The sequence below is a fragment of the Phragmites australis genome, chromosome 24, assembly GCF_958298935.1.
Source record: "Phragmites australis chromosome 24, lpPhrAust1.1, whole genome shotgun sequence".
Taxonomy (NCBI): domain Eukaryota; kingdom Viridiplantae; phylum Streptophyta; class Magnoliopsida; order Poales; family Poaceae; genus Phragmites; species Phragmites australis.
The window spans coordinates 1,782,495-1,803,885 of record NC_084944.1 but is presented as its reverse complement, the minus strand read 5'-3'; the positions used below and the strand labels follow the sequence as shown (position 1 = coordinate 1,803,885).

The following is a 21,391-nucleotide window of genomic DNA, read 5'->3' as shown; positions in this document are numbered from 1 at the left end:
GAGAGCTCGAGAGAGCAGCATGTGGACAAGGAGACCGCGGCAGCGTCGAGGGACGCGGTGGCAGGCGTTCTGCGGTGGCTGGGCCCGAAGGCGCAAGACTCGGTGCGGTGGCTCGTCGAGCGGAGCATGGAGCGGGCGCTGCGGTTCAGCATGCGGCCGCGCGCGTTGATGGTGCAAGCGCTGCACTTCGCCGATCGGGTCTACACGCGTGCACGGCGGCCTGTTGGTGCAGACGGCAACCTCTTCTCTGTGACGCGCGAGGACGGCTCGGTGGTAGCCGGTTTTTGCACGCCCGAGAACAGCGGTGGTCGGTTCTTTTCTACAGGCTGGCGCATGGACCTGTATGGCGCGTGGGACGACGGTCTGGAGGCTGCGGTTTGGATCTGCGGTGGAGTGGCGCTTGGGACGGCGGGTTCTTCTCTGAGTTGCGCGTGGACAACGGCCCCTTCTCAGCGACGTGCATGGCGCGTGGGACGACTGTCTGTGTCTCTAAATTAAGTGTCTGATAGGTACAGTATAACAATTATAATATTATAATTAAATTTTGTACATAAATAGAGTATAAAATATTACAAACTGTACTATATATTACAAACCTGGTCGAGAAAAAAAAACACAGCAGAAAACTAAAGTTGAAGCTACAAGCAGCTAGAATGTGAACCCGACTTATAAGACTACTCTTCATCCTCACCTTCACGCTTCCTCATCTAAAAAATAAATGTAAGTACGGAAGTTACTCAGCAAATCCTATACTCTTTAAAGTGTTGACAAATGTATAAAAGGGGTAATTCAAAGATAAAACTTTATAGTTTAGTTTTAAGCGTAAAATAATTTATGCAGGTATCAATCGTATCATCTACAATTGACTTCAAAATAGTTTAAATAGTTCAAAACCAGGTAACAAGTTATATCTAGGGTTTTTCGATCTTGGGAGGAGCTAGACCTCACTATACAGTTCCTATCATCACCTCTGGTGTACCTCTAGTACCACATAGCTTCTGACGGATAGAGCTAGAAACCTTATCACACAAACATCTAGTCCACACACTCATACATCAAGACACACGCACCCCGAGTCTAGTCAACACGATTGTTGCTTTCGTATGTCTATGACTATGGACATGACTATTCGAATAGATTTTGTCACACTCGATTTTAACAAATAAAACCATATGGGGCTTATATGTGTCCATAATATTTAACATACATAAGGATGTCACATATGAAGTAATAAAAGCAATATTTTTATAGAATAAACGTTAAATCTTACAACAATTGACATATATTGTCTTCTATGTAGATATTTGCAGCGGAACAGAAGTATTGGTACCCAACAATACCTCAGGCAACCAACCGAGAGACACACGTCTAGAACGTCACAATCTCGTCTTGATTCAACATCTTCACTCACCAAACAGCACTACACATGTCGCATGGTATAGAAAAAATAGCAAGTGTGAGCACACGACATGCTCAATAAGTGTATAGAAGAATAATGATATGCAGGCTTACATCAAGGACAACCTAACACATGGTATATTTACGTAAATACGAGTAAAGTAAAAATAATGTAATTAAAAAGATTTAAGCAGTTGTTAAGTAAGTGTAACCCAAACAATCTAACACCTAGCATATAATGCTCCCCACCTTGCATACCATAACCGTATAGTACTACATGTACTATAACCAAAACCACAACCAAACTCATAACCATAACCCACTAATCATATGAGGATCCAAGTCTTCTAAAACCGTGGGCACAACTGTTATAACAGTTTTACACTCTACAGAGGCTGTCCAGCTTTCCTCACGAGACAGTGAATTTCATATTGCTGTGTCACGCAAACACTTAACACACGCTAGTGACATGCAGCTAAGAAAACACTATATGACATCTATCACTAACCAAAGCCTAATCCAGTATGCATCTGCCCACTAGATTTCACCGCTAGGGTTTACGTGAGTCTAACTCCTACCCAGAAGTCCCCTTTTGTGCTGACACAACACACATTGGATAGAGTCTAACTAGTATATCATGTTTTATCCATATCAGCCTCGTGGTTGGTATGTTACTTTTTGAATTATCGCTCCACTAACCGGTCCTTACATAGGTTACTTGAGCAAATACTAAACTAACAACATAACCAGGACAAACCATAAACACTCATTTGCTCAAGGCCTAAGATTTCATATTGCTATATCAAATTCATCATCATATTTGCCATCATTGTTACATGTGATCATTAGTCAAGTATAAGGCACTTACTGATATTCTCGACAGTATGACTAAGCATTACTACCCATGAAAGACACCTAACCATAAACCACTTAGGCTTCAAAGAATGATAAAGAAAAAATTAGAGAAAATCTAACATAGGTGACTACCTATCAAGTTGATAGACATTGTCAAACAAAATAATTTAAAAACATAGGTTCAAGATAATCAAGAAGTATACTTGCCTTTTACCTAATGCTGCTTAGCATTGTCGAAATCTTGATCTTGAATTCCCTCGAACAGATCCAAAACGTTGACGGCTAATCGTGAATTCTATCGACAAGCAAAAGCAACATCGAATAAACACTAGATAAACTCCAAATTGCAAGCATAAAAGAAATAGGACGATGGACTGAGATCTTAGTTGAGCAGGACATGGTGAACATAAATCATTGGACTTCTTTTGAAGAAAGATAAACGGATAGGATTTAGGGTTTCACATGGAATGATAGGAAATTATTCACATAGAATGATAGAATAGATTGACTGAAACATTAACATAGGTGACCTACAAATTAATATATTATTTTAATTATAAAATCATATTTGTAATGCAATGACATGTAAAGCTAATCAGGAACTATATATCATTGTCACAAATATAAACTAATAAAAATAATATCCTTATGTTGTAGGGATCTAGATGTTAATAAGGGAAAACTACTGTAAATATGTAAGAACTTCTATCTAAAACTAACATGGTTGGATAGATCATATTTTTAGAAAAATTTAAGTGCAAGAATCACTTAAATCGGAGCTAAAATGAAGAAGTTATGGCTATTTAAAGACTCAGGAATGTTTCTATAAAAAAGCTATTTTTGGGGATTATTTTTTACTGGAAATAAGGAATTATTGACTGGACAATTGACTGGGCAACTTTGGCTGATGTGGCAAATACGTGGGTTGACACGTTAACGGAATTGCTGATGTGGTGCTGAGGTGGCATGATGATGTGTGCAGACACGTGGCTAATGAGATGGCATGGTTGACGTGGCAAGTGGATTGGCTTTGGAGCGCTGGATTCGGATCGGCCGACTCTAGATTGTGGACCGGGTCGGGTTTATGGCGACAGTAGACCGGTCAGTGGACTGGTCTCACGGTTGTGCCATGGACCACAGATAGTGGCTCAGATCACAGGCGGTGGAGGAGCTTGGCACGATGGCGACCTCACCGGAACGGAGCGAAAAGCTCGTCGGTGGCCTCGAGACGCGACGGAGAGCGGTGGAAAACAAGAGGAGGGCAAGGGAAACTCGATTGATGGCTTACCACGGCTGGTGCGACTCGGGAAGGGGCTCGGTGATAGAGGCATTTGGGAGCTCGATAGGAAGGCAGCTCCGGCGGCTGGGAAGTGAGAATGACGGCGACACAAGCTTCGGAGAGTGGCAGTGGGTCTGTTGGGTGGCTCGGGTGGGGCAAAACGGCTCTAGGGCGGCGTGACGGCGAGATCAACCGAGGTGTCAACAATGGCGACAACGAAGAGCTAGGGATTCGGCAGATTAGGTTCAGGATTTAGCGGCATGGTTCAATGGGAAAACCGAGGGGAGGCGGGGACTTATATAGGTGGGATGAGAGGTCTCGGGGAGGGTCTGGACTCTAGGCAGTGGCAGACTCCTTCTCAGATATGACAACGTGGCTCTAGTTCGATTCGGGGGCGAAGACGACAGCTGAAAGCGGATCGGGCATGGGTCATCTTCAGCGCGGGATGGCGGAAGGTGGGAGTGACACGACTGCCGTGTGGGCTGGCTGGCAAACGCGGCATGCTGGCTGCGGAGCTAGGCCGCACGTGTGGGCTGAGGCATAGCCTAGGCGGGGAAACAGGCGATGGCAGAGAGAGCAGACCAGGATGGGCGGGTCCAGGTGGAAGGGAGAGTGGAGGGAGAGAAGTGGGTCGAGAGGGAGTGGGTAGCTGGAGAGGAAAGAAGAGAGAGGGAGGGAGATGGGTTGGGCTGGATCTAGGTAGGTTAGGCTCGGCTAGATTATATATAGGATTTTATTTTGTTTTGGAATTTTTAGAAAAGAAAGGAGAGCAAATAAAAATCCAAATAAAATAGCAAATGAAGCATAAAAATTCTAGAAAAAATTTCAGCAAGTTTTTGAAATCATTTAGAAGACAAATAAAAATATTTTTAGCTTACGAAAACATTTTGATATTTTGAAAATAAAATATAACTCAAATAATTTGAAATAAACTATAAGAGAAACTCGACAACTCAAAATAAAACCTAAATGTCTATTTATCAGCATGAATGCATACAAATATTTATAACTTAATTCAAATTCGTTGTCTTTTCATGTGTCATTTCGGGTTTAAATAGAATACAATATCGCAACTTTGTTTCATTAGGACACAAACAAATAAATAAAGATGAACTTGATGAGTGAGTGTGTCTCATTTCATATCATATTTCTGCATAGAGTGCAATAACTACTGGTGATGGTAGGGTTGAATAGAGTGTAGTAGCATAATTTAGTTTTATCACGGTACGATCGAATAAGTAAAGAAAGGACTGGATGGGTGAGTGTGTAGATTTGTTTCAATATAATTTTGTCGATATTTTATTATTCATTTAATGTATTTGTGTAGGTAACTTTTTAGGAAGTAACATCATGATACAAAATCTAATTTAATGAATAATAATAATTGTGAAGTACGATTATCATATAACTCGGTATAGAGGTTATATACGCTCCTTGTGCTACTGCTCTTCTCATCTCGGGCCGATTCTCCTCTTCTCGCGTTGTTTCTCCTCTCCTCTTCACACGCTGCGATGCTGCTTCTCCTCTCCTCTCCTTCCTCGCTCGCGCTGCGGCTCCTTCCCAACTCGTTCTCATCTTATAACGTGAGGGCTAACTAATTAACGTGGGACAATAGCGTGTGGGTACAGGGACAACAACACATGGGTTAAAAAGCCGACAAAAACAAAACGATATGACATGACACGACTTGACGCATCGAAAGCAGCGACACGACACGATGTGAGCAGGACCGACCTATATTCGGCACTGAAGTGCCAAATACATACGCTAGATTTACAATTATACCGATATATTATCTATTTTAGTAAATACGGTAATATTTATTGCCTATTTTTGAATTTTCGCCGGTTGCATGTGAGCATGTGACGATGTGTTCATCAGTCATGACGAATCGCGTTGGTTTCAAGCAACTTCGCATAATTCCTGGTCAATTTTTGCGGCTCCGTTCGCTAACGAACATAGTAGAGTTCGCAACGAAGTACACCGAGTCAGCGATCAACACATCTATTTTGCGTTGCTGGTACAATATTCGATCACTTAAAAAAAATATACACAACTCGGTGTGGGGTGCATGCTTGGACTTTTGCTAACGTGGCGGACAAGAAGATATGGGCGCCATTAGAAACTGATCTCGAGGACTACATTACAAGATTATCTCCGTCCACGATCAGATGAACGACGCGTGCAGCTTTGCTCTGAACTCTGATCTCGGAACCAGCTGGAAGTCCGAACCAGACAAAGGTCCCCCCATGTGTTCAAATATCTGTACGCGTACTTGTCTGGTCAAGAGGAGATAATAAAAATTACGTACATAAAAAAATAAATATTTGTTTTTGTCAAACACTATGTCATTCCGAGCTAAATTGTCCAACAAATAGCATTTGCCCCCACCAAAATTTACTTTTAAGCTTAATTCCTATTACATTGAGCTATGATCCAAATAAATGTGACCGTTAACTACCTTATTTGTTCACATATACTGATAACTTCACACATGCATGACAGCGATTTTTTTTCAAATTCCTCGTTCAAAAACATTTTCGTAATCTACTTTGCCTATGATCTTGTTTGTTATTTTGCTTGGTCAAAAGGTCATTTATGAAAATGTTTTGGGCCATGACATAAAAGGGCCGGAGCCGGCCGTTGCACTTCTCTTCTCATCGTGGGCTCATTTGGGCCATGACAGAAAACAGCTCTAAGAATTTTCGAAGTTCCACCACTTGAACCCAATCGGTCCAAATATCTTAAACGCTGCCGCCAAATGGAACTGGCATCATGCTCGTGGCACCCAGGCATCCGAACCAGTTCAGCATACATCTGGCTGAATCGATATGTGCCATCGCGTTGGTTGGATGATTTTTTATAGAAATATGCTAGATATCTGTCGATATATTTCTTAGGGGAAATATACTGAATTAATGACCTCAGGATTGTGCCCAGTGATTCGTGCTAGACCTCCATCGGATATGGGGGGAGTGGTGCGTGGAGCTCAGGGAGGAGGAAAGGGGTGGCGGATGAGGAATGGGTGGCGGTGCTCCGACGGGCCACGCCAGCACCACGACGGCGATGGCGACGATGACGGTAAGAGAGAGGCGAGAGGGTGTCATGGACTGGCTCCTAAGTTGGACGATGGAATGACAGATTGTTCGCTGCCAGGATGTTACTTTGCATAAGCACCCAAGCAAAAAAAAAATTGTATTTGGGCTCCATTTTAGTCTTCCATATCGCCATCATCTTCGCCCTCCCCACCACTTGTTGCCTTGGCATTTGTGTGATCTGATGTGCGCACCAGCACACGGTCTCACGATTTGTTGCTTGCGCCGGAGTTGTGCGCGCAGGGGAGTCATCGGGGGTGAGTGGGACGAGGCGCGCAGCTGTCGCCGGCGTCATCCGGCTCACGGGTGGCGAAGCTGGGGCGTCGGTTGCTTAATTCCATCCGCGCTGTCAGGGAGTGATCGGCACCGGAAGTTTGGCCTTGGACGTCTTCAGCACAGATCAGTGCAGTTTTGTTTGCGCCTGAATATTCTGAAGCAATTGGAGCTTTTGGGGCATGATGGTATGTGTCTTTGCCAGCCGTTTATCACAAACTTACAGCTGGAGGAAACTATTGCTTACGAACCGATGATTTGAGGCCTTGCAACACTTAGTGTATCCTTGTGATTTTAGATTCCGCACACATGCTAATTTTCAGATGCCTGAATGAAATTTAGAAGGTGCGATCAGACGACCGTGTAAACATGTGTGAACATGTGATAACTGCAGTGGTTAGGATTTTGGGATTGATAGCGACGGCTTGCTGAACACTACATATGTAACGTTCTATCAGTACCTGTTCAACAGTAATCGACACTGAAGATATATCAGTGCCGGTTATTAAACTCTTGCACGTGAATAACGACCGAGGAGAAAAAAGGGTACTGATAGTTACTATTAGTATCGGTTCCAGCCACGAACCGGTACTGATAGTGATTGTATCAATACCGGTTCTAGACACGAACCGTACTTATAATCAGTATTAGTGCCGATTCTAGCTACGAACTGACATAAAGATTACTACTGTTATAGTTTATCTTAAAAAATTATAACTTTTTCACACAAAGTTGGATAGGGAAAAAATTTATATAAAAATTATAGCTCTCGATGAGATCTACAACTTTGTAGTTGAAATTTTTTTAATTTGAGGTTATTTAAATGCACAAATAATTATAATAAAGTTGCAGCAGTGGTTGATGATTGCTCATATTAAAAAATTTATAACATTTTCACACGAAGTCGGATGGGAAAAACTTTTTATGAAAATTGTAGAACTTGAAGAGATATACAGCTTTATAGTTGACAACCTTTTCATTTGAAGTCATTTAGATGTCCAAATAGATATTCAAACGTTCAATCAGAATATGTCAAAATGATTTATTGTGCTACTATACTCACGAACGGAAGATAGCTAAGATGGTTAGGGGGGTCACACGTGTGCATAGGCTATGAGATCTTGAGTTTGAGTCTTGGTTGCCATATACGAGTGAATATCGTGTGACTTGCGAATATTGGATGCGTTCGGGCGAGCACCCGACCAGTACTGATAGTCGTGAAAAAAAATTTGAAGCTTTTTTCGGCCTAAAAGTACTGGTTTCATACCTGGTACTAATAGTCAGTGACTATCAGTACCGAGTAATCAATATCGGTTCAAAATCCGTCACTGATGACGATTTTGAACCGCATTTATGAGAATTTTTGCAGTAGTGATTTGTCTGTTACCGGATTTAGAGGGAGGTCGGCGGGCAACAAGCCAGCCTGGTAGAGGAGGTGGGTGCGGGGGTGGAGAGGCGAGGTGGCGGGGGCGCCGCAGGCAGCGAAAGGCGACTAGATAGGTGGTGCTGGACGGGGTGAGTGGAGACAACCCAGCGAAACCGGGTTAGCGCGGCGGAGGGAGTGCCGTCAAAGACAGTTGGAGGAGGATGAGAGGTGGGGGCGAGCACACGGAGAGTGGGAGGCCGACACGGTGAGAGGAGGCGTGCGGGAGAATGAAAAAGAGCATGCTGTTAGATATCGATCAGGCAACTGAGGATGTCACTGGAAAAAAAAAACAGGCGTCTTAAAGTATAGCATTGGCCAAAATTAACACTTGCTAGTTTCTGTTGGTTTCAATATTCCATTACGTAAAAAAAAAGGTTTCAATTGGTTTAAGTGTACATCATATCTCAGGCCTGAAAGTCCATTTTTTCTAGACTTAGGAAGTATATGCTATGGAGGTGGCTAGCTTTGCAGTGTTTAGTTTGATATTACAAGGTTTGCAGATCTTGAACATATTACTCATTACCGGCGTGGATCTGTTACCAGACCATAAAGATCACTGTCTTGCTATGTTTTGTTGTTCACTGCTTGTGTATTGTCTGCTTGTCCTATGAAACCACATCAATATGAGGAGAATGTCATTTCCTGGAACATGAATATGTATGTTCAAAACGACATTCAGCGACAAGTTTGTAATACTTCACGTTGAGATACGACGTTCGTATGCGAGCCTGCAGGTTGCTACGTCAATGTACATATCCTCAACTTCTTCTTTTTCGCTTCTTTTCTCACTTGTTGAAATAAAGTGGAGGGTAGCGCGCGCACATATCCAAACGAATTCCAACATTGCATAAAGAGAAATCACAAACTTCATTTATTTGACGAACGATAACAGATCATCATGAAAACCGACTATTATTGCCGGTTGAAGCCTTCAGCCGACAGTGATAACCTCTTCACTGCCGGTGTGTCTCAGTCGGCAGTGATAGTCTCCGACTACCACTACTCGTTGCCTACTGTAAGCTTAAAATCAGCAGTAATAGTCACTTTAGAGCTAATAGTAATATGGTTTTCTGTAGTAATGTACGTAAAAAAAGGTTTCAATTGGTTTAAGTGTACATCATATCTCAGGCCTGAACGTCCATTTTTTCTAGATTTAGGAAGTTCAGTATATGCTATGGAGGTGGCTAGCTTTGCAGTGTTTAGTTTGATATTACAAGGTTTGCAGATCTTGAACTATATCATATGGAGAATGTCATTTCCTGGAACATGAATATGTATGTTCAAAACGACATTCAGCGACAAGTTTGTAATACTTCACGTTGAGATACGACGTTCGTATGCGAGCCTGCAGGTTGCTACGTCAATGTACATATTCTCAACTTCTTCTTTTTCGCTTCTTTTCTCACTTGTTGAAATAAAGTGGAGGGTAGCGCGCGCACATATCCAAACGAATTCCAACTTTGCATAAAGAGAAATCACAAACTTCATTTATTTGACGAACCATAACAGATCATCATGGAAACAAATCAAGAATACAACACATGATCAACAAGTAACTGATCACCCCAGGCAAGAACATCCAACTGGTTATACATGCATGCAGTGACCATTGCCCAGGGTACGCAGAAGTGCATAGAATCATGCACGAAGAAACAAATCAAAACAAACAAGCTCAAACGGGCGAGATCATCCATGAACCAAGCATCATCTCACGACATGGAATGAACGGGGCGGTGATCGACGGATTTATGCACAGTGGAAGTCGTTGGGGCAGTTCTTGCCGCAGTTGTTGAGGATGAGGCTGAGGTCGATGGGGAGGTTGAGTTTGATGCCGAGGATGTTGGCCTTGATGGCGGTGCAGAGGCAGACGGCGGCCTCGAGGTCGACGAGCCCGTCCAGCAGCGAGCAGCACGGCTCGTACGGCGGCGAGCCGATCTTGGCCTTCACCAAGCCCAGCACGTTGGCGCACACGCCCAGCTTCAGCGCGTCCCTGGGGCACGACCCGCTGCCGCTGGATGGCGTCGGCGTCGGCGTCGGCGGCGTCGGGGCCGGCGGCGGCGGGCAGTAGGTCGCGCTCGCCACGGCGGCGAGGACCAGGCTGACGGCCAGGAGGAGCGCGGCTCTCGCTGCCATTGTTGCGAGTACTGTACGTGTGAGATAACTAGATGCTTGTGCACGTACTAGCGCTACTGCTTGTGCTTGCTGTGTGAGAATGTGTGCATGGCAAGTGGTATTTATAGCGGCCGTGCGTGGAGAGGTGGAGGCCTGCGAGAGATTTTTTAAATAATATTATTTTATTGAAAAATTGTAAAACTAATATTAAAATAGAAAAGACGCAAAAATATTTGTTAGTTGGCACTCTAATTGTCAACTAAATCAAAGTGCCGACTTAGTCTTTTATCGGCAACCGGATACTCGACATATAATTTTGTAGGGATATGTCAGTATTTTAATTGCCAACAGGTCATGTATCCTATAGACAATATTGAAAGAAAAATTTACAACATTTCATATTATCGCATTTGAAGATGATCTTTATATAAAAATTGTATCTATTAATCATATATATAACTTTCTAGTTAAACACTTTTACATTTGAATCAGTTTAATTATTAAAAGTGGCTAGAAATTTTAGATCTAGTTTTTCAACATATTTAAAAGCTATTCGGTAATTGAAGTGCTGATTGAGACATATTTCTGTAAATTTCTCATTTTAAATAATATTTTTTGTAATTTTTTAATAAAATAATATTATTTAGAAAAGATTCGCGTGCGGGGGCCGTGCATGTGCTGTTCGAGCTGGCGCACCCGGATCGTTCCGTTTTTGATAATTTGTTGGATTCTGGACGTGCATCGGTCCGTGACTACTTCAACTGTGTTGTGTTCATACTCAAATATTCTCTTGCATGTTCTGTCCAGTTCATAAATATTCCGTACTGTTTGCTTGCTTGGATTAGGCATGCGAGACCAGCAGTTCCCGGTAATGTTCAGATCGTAACCTTGCAGACCCAAGCAGCAAGTTGGAGCTCAGTGTAATCGTGATTTCCAAAGCTCCAGACCACAGCTAGTTTTCATATGTAGGCACTGAACTGATCGGTTTTTGAAGCAGGGGCGAACCTTGAGAGGCGCAGTGAGGGTACAGTTCCCGCTCAAATCACTGGAGTGAACTTAGGTCTATCTGTTTGAGTTTCTGCTTTAAAGATTTTCTGAAAAATTGTGTTTTTGGTTTGTCTGAAAAGCTGTTTTTAGAAATAGACTGTTATTTCCTACAATAAATTTTTAGCTTTTCAGCACATAGCTTCTCAGAAAAGCATATCTTAGCGAGCTTCTCAATTTTAGTTTATTTTCCTCAGAAGTCTGGCTTCTCCAGAAATCACTTCTCCAGAACCCCGTTTGTTCTGACTTCTAGTTTCTGACTTCTGCCAGTAGCAGAAACAGAAACAGAAGAAAAAAAAAACAAACAAACAGGGCCTTAAGCTTATTTCCCGTAAAGTTACAGAACTCCATCACTACTATGCACTCTTTATTTTTTGGGCTAGGTCCGCCCTGTTTTGAAGTCAACTTAAGTAAGATAAAACTCGATTCCACTACTGGTTACGTATGTGCGATGGAGTTCTCAACGCCCATTCTTGTCAATTTAAGTGGACGCATGAACTGATGTCCTCCTGGTGCTTTTCGTGAAACCGAAGCCCAGTCGGATCAATTCTCAAAGCATGGATGATCTTAAGGGTTTTAGTCTGACGTGCCATGGCTTGTTATAGCTCAAGGAAACCCTGAAGGCACAACAAACTACTTACGTCCCAGCAGATCGTCCCGTCTGCCTGGCTTTTGCTCTGATGCGAAGAAGGTAGGGATGAGTTTTGTAGTTTTGGGTTATTAGATCTATCTAAGATTTTAAAAAATAAATTAAAGATTCGTATTTGCCTAATTAATTTAGTAAAAAAATAAACTAAATAGTGATCTAAAACTAGATAACCTAAGCGCCGAGCAGCGCGGATGGCGTGATTTCTTAGACGAGACACGGTCGAGCAGACGTGACGGCGGTGCGGAGAACGGCGTGGGTGTCATGGTGTTTTGGTGGCCGAGGGAGGCTGACACAGAGGTGACGGGCTGAGCACCGACCGGCCCAGGAGGAGAGCTAGCGAGGCCGAGCCGCCGAGCACCTGAGCGGCACGGCTGGGTTAACATCTTCCGATCTCCCACCCACGCGGATTGTTATCAGCCCACGCTTTTGAGCAGTTGGATCCGTGAGAAACCATCGTCTTCCTTGCATGGCGAAGATACCGACTGATACGTTGCATGGGCTGGAATGCTGTGCCAGCAGACGGCTGGACTAGCGTGAAACATCTAGAATGGACGTAAGACCGGAATCTTTTTTATTTGGGAAAAATTACAAAAATGAGCTCCTACCCTCCGTTGAAAGTGCGTCCGTTAAGAAATAGATTATAACATCCTCTACAATATACTTTTTTTCAGAATTTTTTATAACTATTTCAATAGTATTTTAAATTTTGGAGCAATAAAACACAATCCAACTTACGTGCGGTTTCAAGTATGTTCCCAAAAAATAAATGAACCTGTACAACGTCTTGAAAAAAATCCTTGCATTCCTCCAACTTGTCTGATGAGAAGAGAAGGATTAAAATGAAGGTAACCTTTGTACATGTGACTGCGCATATAAGTTTACAGTGGACCATTCTAATTGAAGGAACTTAATATATAGTTTACTTGAACTGAAAAACTTTTATTTGGCATTCTTGCCATCAACCTTTAAAGACAAGTGAAGGAGGTTGAGCGCATTGGAGACTTGCTTGATTTGTGCCATCATAAGAATTTCCTACTTGTTTATAAATGCAAACATGCCAGCCAACTTAATACAATGTACAGGCTGGTCTCCTAAATATAATGGAAGCATCACTATCAACAGTTCACGATGAAACACAAACTATATGCCGTGCAGGGCCTAATCACTCACCTTCACTGACAAGTTCATGCAATCTAATAACATCCCCACCAGCACAGAATGCTCGGCCGCTGCCCTTCACGCGATCAACACCTCAATTTATATTTCTTTAGCAACAATAAGAGCACGAAAATGATGAAGCGCCATACCTTCATCATAACAAAGCCAATGTCTGGGTTGTCCTCCCATGATTCATAAAACTTATTGAGCCTAGCTCCCTATCAAGACGGCCATTCACCAAAAGTTAGATCAATTACCACCAATACGGAACTGTTAAGATACAATCCATGCATTCGTCATTAAACTGAAATGAACATCATCAGTACAGACACAGGATTAAACAAAGCAGCAAGCATTTGCATTGCAGCGGGGGTGGGGAGCCAATCAAACAGCAGGAGGAGATGTTTCACCAAGCATCAAGCTTGCATGACCAAAAGTTCATTTCGTTTTTAACACCATGGCACCTAGCATAAAAAAATGACTGTGCAGGCATTTCATCAAACACCTGACATGCTACGCAAATGATCACAATGGCTCCCAATAAAGCACCAAACGTGTTTCATCGAACTGCAATGGCGCGTGACCGCAGGGGCATTTCATCGAACATCACGCCCACAGTGCACCGAACCCCTCAACCGCACAACCCGGCAAGCATTTTGACGAACACACAGGAACTCCCATCGCCACCGAACACACGCGCGAGCACAATTGCAAATCCGCTATTTATAATACAAGGAGCGGGAGCGAGGGGAGGAGAAGGCGCCGGCGCACGAACCATGGTGGTGGTGAGGGCGTCGAGGTTGCCAGGGCGGTTGAGCACGGCGGCGCGCGCGCTGTCCTTACATTCCACGAGCACCAGCCGACGCCCACGAACACGATCCAGGCTTGCAGTTGGCCCCAAGGCTACGACACAAGGGGCTCAGGAAGCAATTTGCTTTTACGAAAGACAAATAATAGGTATCTATCTAGATATGTAAGATAAATAATAGAATTAACGGTGAGGTTATTCTCTCGATACATGAGTATAGAGATTAAAAATATTTTTAAAAAGAAAAACGAGATCTAATTTTATACCTAACTGTTTGATCAATTCAAATAAACAATGAAGATCTTTCAAATATACATAACTAATGTGTATGTTATAGGAGTATAAAAGTCTCCCCGTACCATCGAGTGTTGGTGAATGGGAGCTAAACGTGGATGCAGCAGTTTCAAGGACAGAAACCAAAGGTGCAGGTGGCATTGTTTGCCGTGATGCTAATGGACATTTTGTTGCAGAGTGTGTCGTGGTGTTTCCGGCGGTCACTGATCCTGAACCTTTGGAGGCGATGGCATGTAATGAAGCTTTGGTCCTAGCTGAAGATCGCGGTATTCAGAAACTAAAGGTGGCATCAGATTGATTGAGTGTTGAAAAACATCAAAGAGATGCTCAGATGTGCATATAGGATGATTTTGCAAGATATCAAGGAGAGATCCAAGTCATTTCATTGTGTGTGGTTTGTGACGAAGGTAGGGAATCTAATAAGGAGGCCCATAGTCTTTCAAATTTGCTTGTTCGCTTGGGGATGGCCATCATATTTGGCTTATTTCCTCTCCCTGTAATTTTAGACGTAAACATTGTCCCAAATGCTGAGTAAAAGTCCCTACTTTCCTCTCCCAAAAAAATGCTATCAAGTTTCCCTAAACAGGCCAGTCATTAGCTCAGATGCGGTCAAATGCGTGCAAGATAAAGACAAGTCAGAACTCAGAATAGGAGAACCATTTTTAGACTCTTGTTTGTGATGCAAGAATTTCGTAAGGAATTTATACAGTTTATTTAAGAAATCTTAATTTTTCATTGTGTTTTCGAATTTTTCTCACATTTCAAACGAGGCCTCCACGGGTGCGGGGAAATCCGGCGGAAATGGATTCTCTGACATGACGGATGAACAGTGCCACAAACAGTATTTCTGTAGGGCGCTGTAGCATGTGTGCTGTGCGTGAGAATATTGCTCTGAGTTTGCAGCAGCACTGTATCATCCATGCTGCGTTTAGATCTCACCCATCAATTTTCAATCCAATGGTTCACAACGGAGTAACCTCGCGGATACTGTTCAGACACACGGCTTGCTACGTTAAGTCAGAGGATCAATATAAATATAACTAGCTATAAATGGATTTATCCTTAAATATATGTGCGAAGTGCTCTGAATGCATCGTACAAACTTGGCAATTTAGTACAAAGTGCTTCTGAACGCATCGTACAAACTTGCCAATTTAGTACAAGTTTACAAAGTGCGAGCTTTTATTACTATTTCTGCTACTTCATCCCAAATATAAGCCTAATAAACATCGACAGGATCTCGAATGTGTGTTTTGACTAATAACACCTATAAAACTATATTATAAATGTATTTTTCATGATAGATCCTGTTGTTAGCGAAAGATGAAAAGAATATTGACTCGGGAGAAACCTAAACAAACACACAAAATGTCAGTCACGAAGGAGAAATGACATTCCATTAGGATAAACCTAAGTGGACTTATATTTAGGATATGCTAAATGAACATACAAAATGTCAGTCACGAAGGGGAAATGACATTCCAGTCTTCCAGACATCAGGTCCACATGTATACCTAAAATTGCGAGCAATATAAATGAAACCAAATACATAATGTGCTGGCAAGGCATGGTCCATGCTCACAACTTTGATTTTGTATGAGCATATTGACAGCTAAACGCTGTTTAAACAAAGATCCAGTTCTTTACAGCTTGACCAATAGAATATAGAATAAACAATTGACTAGAGCAAAACTGACGGCAAAACACTAGCAGGAACCAAAATTCTTTCATAATATATTCGTATATACTAAAGGAACCTAAATAATGAAAGAATTGAATTGCTTGAAACCCATAAACACGAGATCAAAGTGGGACAAAAAAGTAGCAAAATGCGGTTGCCTCTTATAAAATGCCAAATCAAAAACACTTTGGCTTGACTCCTCCGTATAGTCGACTTATTTGGTTAGCAGTATATATCTTCTAATATTTATACTCTTGGTTCTTCTGCAGACCAGCCAAACCGACGTTCTTCCACTGTCAGGTGGATTGCTCCTTCCACGCTGCCAACTTTCTCAGGAATTCCATCACCTATGTGCATCAAGAAGGGTGTTTCATTTCTCTAAATTGTGATATCATCCAAATAACTAAACATTCAAAGTTTAATGTGGTTAATGAAATACTAGGAGTTACCTCAGCTGGATCTCTTAAGGAGTAGAAGGCATCGCTCTCCTTGGGTACAGATGACACCAATATTCCAAAGCCACGGTTGGTTGCCTTCAGAATCTATTTGCACCAAGGGAAATTATGTATCATGGAAATGGGTTATATTCTTTACGATCTCTTCTGACCAAACTAGCCATCACTAGGTATACCTTGAATGCATCTTCATCAGTTCTGTCATCTCCAACATACATAGGAAGGACATCTTCACTCTCATTGAGTCCAAGCGACTCAAGTAAAAATTCAACAGCTTTCCCTTTGTTCCAGTCAATTACAGGACGGACCTCAAGGACCTGCATTGAATAATCCAATTGAATAGAAATAAAATTTAATAATGCAAAGTAAAAAAGGGTTTAGGCGAAAACTCTTCTGGTTGTGCATAATCCTAACCTTCCTCCCATGGGTTAGCCTTAGATAAGGGTAATCTTCCAAAACAGCAGTTACACGCTGGAAAACCTTTTGATAGTCCTGAGAAGCAAGAATAGAAGAAGGGAGTTAAAATGATGAATATTGAGCTAAATATTCCCAATAAACGCCTCTTGTATGAAATAAACACTTAGATATAGAACTAATACATCTTCAGCAACATTACGGTAATGCACAGACACACAGAACTTGTTGTCTTCCATCCTTGCACCATCGATGTCCTTGACACTCTCTCCAAGTTTTTTGTAAACCTGGCAAGTACAAGACTGAGCAAGTCGAACCATATGACATAAAATGGCATCCTAAGTTCCAGAAGTTGATACATACCTCACTAATCATGGGTAAAAACTCACTTGCAGGTTGGAAGAGGTTGACCTCTTTACCCTATGAGGGAAAAAACAACGAAAATTACGAAACAGAGAAACAAATTAAAACTATGTGGGTACAAGATCAAGAAAGCTGTTTCACCTGCAAATCAGTGGATCGAATGCATTCGACACCATTGGACTCAGTAGTCTTCTTAACTGGCCCCATGATGTCCATGCCGTGACTTCCAGCGTAGTACAGTTCATTTAGTTTGACAAAGTCAAAAACCTACAAAAACAAAGAAGTCCATGAGAGAAAAGAATCAAAAGTGGCAAAATGGAAAAGGTCGATAGGAAAAGCTTTTTTTGTGATGAACAATAATAGCATATACCTTATCACGAGACCTTCCACTAATGATTGCAGTCGGGAAAAGTGATGCCACATGCCTCACAGCAGCACGCATCTGTGAAACACCAATCTTTCAGAAAGTGGATTGGAAATCATACGAATCACACATAGGACTTGTGCTTTAGTTTTACATAGACTGCAGGAGTTAAAGAAAAGAAAATATACCTCATCAGACATTAGTGCATTTTCAGGATTGTCCACGATTGGCGAAAGAGTTCCATCATAGTCAAGAAACAATGCCAATCTTTTACTCCCAGCAAGATCAGTAATTGCCTCAAATGAGGTCAAAGCAGAAGGATACTTCGCCTACAACAGTAAAACATGGGGAATCACTACATATTGTCCAACTTTCTTTAACGCTGTCAAACTACAGGTCCAGATACATACCATCCAGTTATGATATTGCAAATTAAGATCGTCAGCTTGAACATCATTGATGACATCCTTGGTCTGCCTTTTGCGAGTCGGTGATGAGGCCATCATGAGGTCAAGCCAACCAGTAGCACGAACTTCAATAATCTTACCAGGCAGAGATTTCTTCTTTGCAGTATTCAAGCAAAGCCCCGGAGAGGGGAAGCTAGTAGGGGTTGTGAAAGTCATAACAGAAGAAGGCAAGGCTAATAATGTTGGGAGATGATCGGCGATAACAGAAGAGTTGAGGCTTGTCTTCAAATCCGTCAACAAGACCCAACACTCCCACTACCTCTTAGTCTTGTAGTAAAATCAGTTACAAACAACAGAAGAGAAGTGCACTGGATTGCTAAATTCCACAGAGCTAAGGACTTAACCAACCCTCTTGTCGATGAAAAACCAACGTTTCAATGTCTTCTTTTCACTGCAATCGTGCATGCACCGCATCCAGCCCATTAGGCGGAAAGATCCAGCATTCTGGATTAGCAAAAAAAGGTTTAGCCTTGAAACATAGCAATATCTGAAAAACAATAACTACAGAATGTTCAGACGTATACTTGTTCAACGCCATGGTCGACACAGGTAATTTAAAATGAACACTCATTCATCCAACGGACCGATCAGCTCCAAGGACAACAATTGTGCACAATCACAGCCGACACTGCAGAAATAAATAAGACAAAAAACTTTGTCATGTAATGGTCTAATGAAAAATCACACAACTTAATGCAAGAACAGCTGACGACACTGAACAACATAGTTACTGTTTCTGCCTTCCAAGTTAAAAAAGGAAACAGACAAGTACACCTTTTGTCCAAGATTGAAGAATAAACAAGGGAAATGACAAGACCTCAGATGGTGAGAAATGATTCCTTTTATCTACCACCAAATATTAGTTGGAAAACGAAGTTTGATCCATCCATCATTAACAACTTAAAATACCAAAATTACAGCAAATGACATAAGCGTGGATGATTTGGTGACACCATGTGTACTAGTGGTAGATGAACAGAGTTTGTGGTGGTTCGCGTCATCGGTTCAAGTCTACACCGTGGTGAATTACATAGGGTACTACCCATGAATATGCATACAAAAAATACAAGAAATACAAAAAGACCAATTCAAGGCATGCGCACATGGAATCGTTTAGCGGTGGCGCTCAGAAACCAAAAAAAAAAAAAAGCAAACACATAATTATGGATTAGGTCAGTCATCATGATGTATCGACAGGCCCCATCGATTGGATCATTGGATCACCGGTGCATCAACCAACCAATCAATATGCATATGCTTCCACATCAGAGGGCGCCTGGCCAGGCTTGCAAGAAAGCCTCGTCGATGCAACGTGCCGCACGCAACGGCGGCAGTGAAAGGCACAGCTCCCATCAACCCCAACCAACCAGAACAAACACGGTGGGGGCGCCGAGCGCATTACGCTACATCCAAAGACAAGCCCAGGCCAGTGCGCCGCGGCAATCATCCAAGGTCAGATTTTCATTTCCCTACCCTTGCGATACATCCAAAAAGAATCGTGGAAAAGGGCGAGAAAAGGCACGGCCACTTGTACGAACACCCCCCGGCCGTAGGGAGTAGGGACCCCCACGCGCGATCAAGAATCCCACGCCGCCAACCACCACCGCCACCCTTCGCCTCCCACCTATTCATCGCCGTATTTTTAGGGATTAAAAAAAACGCGTCTTTTTTGCGCCCTTCTGATACGGTTCCATTATTCAATACATGGAACGTATCTCCGTTGAGGGCGGCGGCGGGCCGGCCGTCGCCGTCGTGCGGTGATGCAGAGCCCCCGGCGAACACGCCCGAAAAAAAGAAAAAAATACACGAACCCGGCAATCAATTCGGCACGAGATCTACGACTAGTAGATGAACACCGCGACATAGTTTGCAAGAAACCATCAGAACCGATCCCAGGGCGAGAACCTTACCGGTCGGGCCGGCGGAGGCGACGAGGCTATTCCCAATGCCGGTGCTGCCGAGCCACCCAACGGACCGAGATGGGAACTGCTAGGTGGGCGGCGACGGAGAAGGGGATTGGGGAACCGAACGGGAGAGCCGGAGAGGAGAGATGGGAGAGGAGAGATGGTGGAGGCTGCCCCGTAATTATAGGCGTCGACTCGCTCTTTCTCTCTCTACTCTCTCTCTTCATTCTCTCTCTAGAATCGGAGGCGGAGAAAGTAGTTACCGGTTGTATAGGTCACGGGCGCTTCGTTTCGATCTCGCTCAGCACGGGATGAACCCCACAGCGACCGGGTCGCGGGGCCCACTCCGCGAGCTTTTGCTGACGTGGACGGATGGCACTGCGCCACGTGCGGGGCCCAATGTGCCCGTGGGAACGAGAGTGGGCCCGGCATCTGGAGGGAAGGCCTTCGAATCCTTGACCGTTTCCGCCGACACGTGGTGCTGCGTTGGCGGAGGTGGGTCCACCGGATCTCCACGTGGGCGCACGCTGGCCACCTGTGGCGCCACGTGGGCGGCCCCGCGATTCGGCCCTCGTGCGGCGCGCGTGTTCCTTTCTTCCCTCTCTTCCGTTTTGTCGAACGTGCAGTCACTTTTGTTTTCCCACTGGTGTTTTGTCACTATGGAGGACGGTTTGTTTTTTATTCCAATAACAGTCTTAATTTTAAAGTTGATCCTTATATTTTATAAGTTAAATTATACTACGGAATTCTATAATTTATAATCTAATAGAAATTAATTTCTTCTCAGAATTCAAATTATGACAATCTATAATAAAAATAAACAAGGCCTAACACCATGTGGTGTATTGGTGTGTCATTTCATTTGGCACAGTAATAGAAGCTATTGATATCACTAGATGTGTTGTTGTAATTCTATTGCTGCTCGTGACGGAATCCGGCATGGTTGTATGGGAAAAAAAAATCTAGATAATGTTGTTGCGTTACGGAATTTTTTTTTATTGCTGGCATCATGTAGTGGTGGTTGCAACTTGCAAACTCAATTGGGGGGCGTGAATTTTGTTATGAATATATGCCTTTTAGATATAATTATGTGATTAATTATCAAGAGTTATGTTTATTAGGAATGGATGTCTCCCTTGTATATCCTCTCATCATATTCATTCATCATGTATAATATGTAAACTCTCTTATCAATGAATAAAAAAGTTAATGTTACTCTCTCATTCTTTACTGCTCTCGATTTCCATTCTAAATACGTTATCAGCACGCTCTCTGCTGAGCAATCAAGAAGAAGAACTCCAGAGTCACAAAGGCCTCTGCACAGAAGGGCCTACGCGAGCACATCAACCGAT

At 42.8% G+C, this 21,391-nt stretch overlaps 2 protein-coding genes and 1 long non-coding RNA gene across 3 annotated transcripts; all 3 read right to left on the bottom strand.

The window, feature by feature from the left end:
- Positions 1-9,791: 9,791 nt before the first annotated feature.
- LOC133906940 (14 kDa proline-rich protein DC2.15-like) lies at positions 9,792-10,526 on the bottom strand. Its single transcript, XM_062348908.1, has one exon. The coding sequence runs from the start codon at positions 10,457-10,459 to the stop codon at positions 10,073-10,075; it is 387 nt and encodes a 128-aa protein (XP_062204892.1). The 5' UTR covers positions 10,460-10,526; the 3' UTR covers positions 9,792-10,072.
- Positions 10,527-12,864: 2,338 nt separating this feature from the next.
- LOC133907803 (uncharacterized) lies at positions 12,865-14,166 on the bottom strand. Its single transcript, XR_009908037.1, has 3 exons — positions 14,065-14,166; positions 13,302-13,507; positions 12,865-12,947 (listed from the first exon to the last, which is right to left on the bottom strand). It is a non-coding gene; the product is annotated as an uncharacterized LOC133907803 (long non-coding RNA).
- Positions 14,167-15,924: 1,758 nt separating this feature from the next.
- LOC133907953 (probable trehalose-phosphate phosphatase 2) lies at positions 15,925-20,287 on the bottom strand. The gene is made up of 12 exons (XM_062350087.1): positions 20,046-20,287; positions 18,660-18,763; positions 18,079-18,579; positions 17,857-17,997; positions 17,675-17,746; positions 17,446-17,571; positions 17,305-17,361; positions 17,127-17,228; positions 16,942-17,019; positions 16,704-16,844; positions 16,522-16,614; positions 15,925-16,419 (listed from the first exon to the last, which is right to left on the bottom strand). The coding sequence occupies exons 3-12, from the start codon at positions 18,289-18,291 to the stop codon at positions 16,369-16,371; spliced, it is 1,074 nt and encodes a 357-aa protein (XP_062206071.1). The 5' UTR covers positions 18,292-18,579; positions 18,660-18,763; positions 20,046-20,287; the 3' UTR covers positions 15,925-16,368.
- Between the last annotated feature and the right edge of the window lie 1,104 nt (positions 20,288-21,391).

Bases quoted from the DNA above. Each gene is read 5' to 3' on its own strand.
- LOC133906940 (XM_062348908.1), bottom strand. From the start codon at position 10,459: ATGGCAGCGAGAGCCGCGCTCCTCCTGGCCGTCAGCCTGGTCCTCGCC.
- LOC133907953 (XM_062350087.1), bottom strand. From the start codon at position 18,291: ATGACTTTCACAACCCCTACTAGCTTCCCCTCTCCGGGGCTTTGCTTG. The intron at 17,747-17,856 runs GTATATTTTCTT...GGTGTTTCACAG, and splicing joins ATGCACTAATGTCTGATGAG to ATGCGTGCTGCTGTGAGGCA. The intron at 16,615-16,703 runs GTATACCTAGTG...TGGTGCAAATAG, and splicing joins CTGATGAAGATGCATTCAAG to ATTCTGAAGGCAACCAACCG.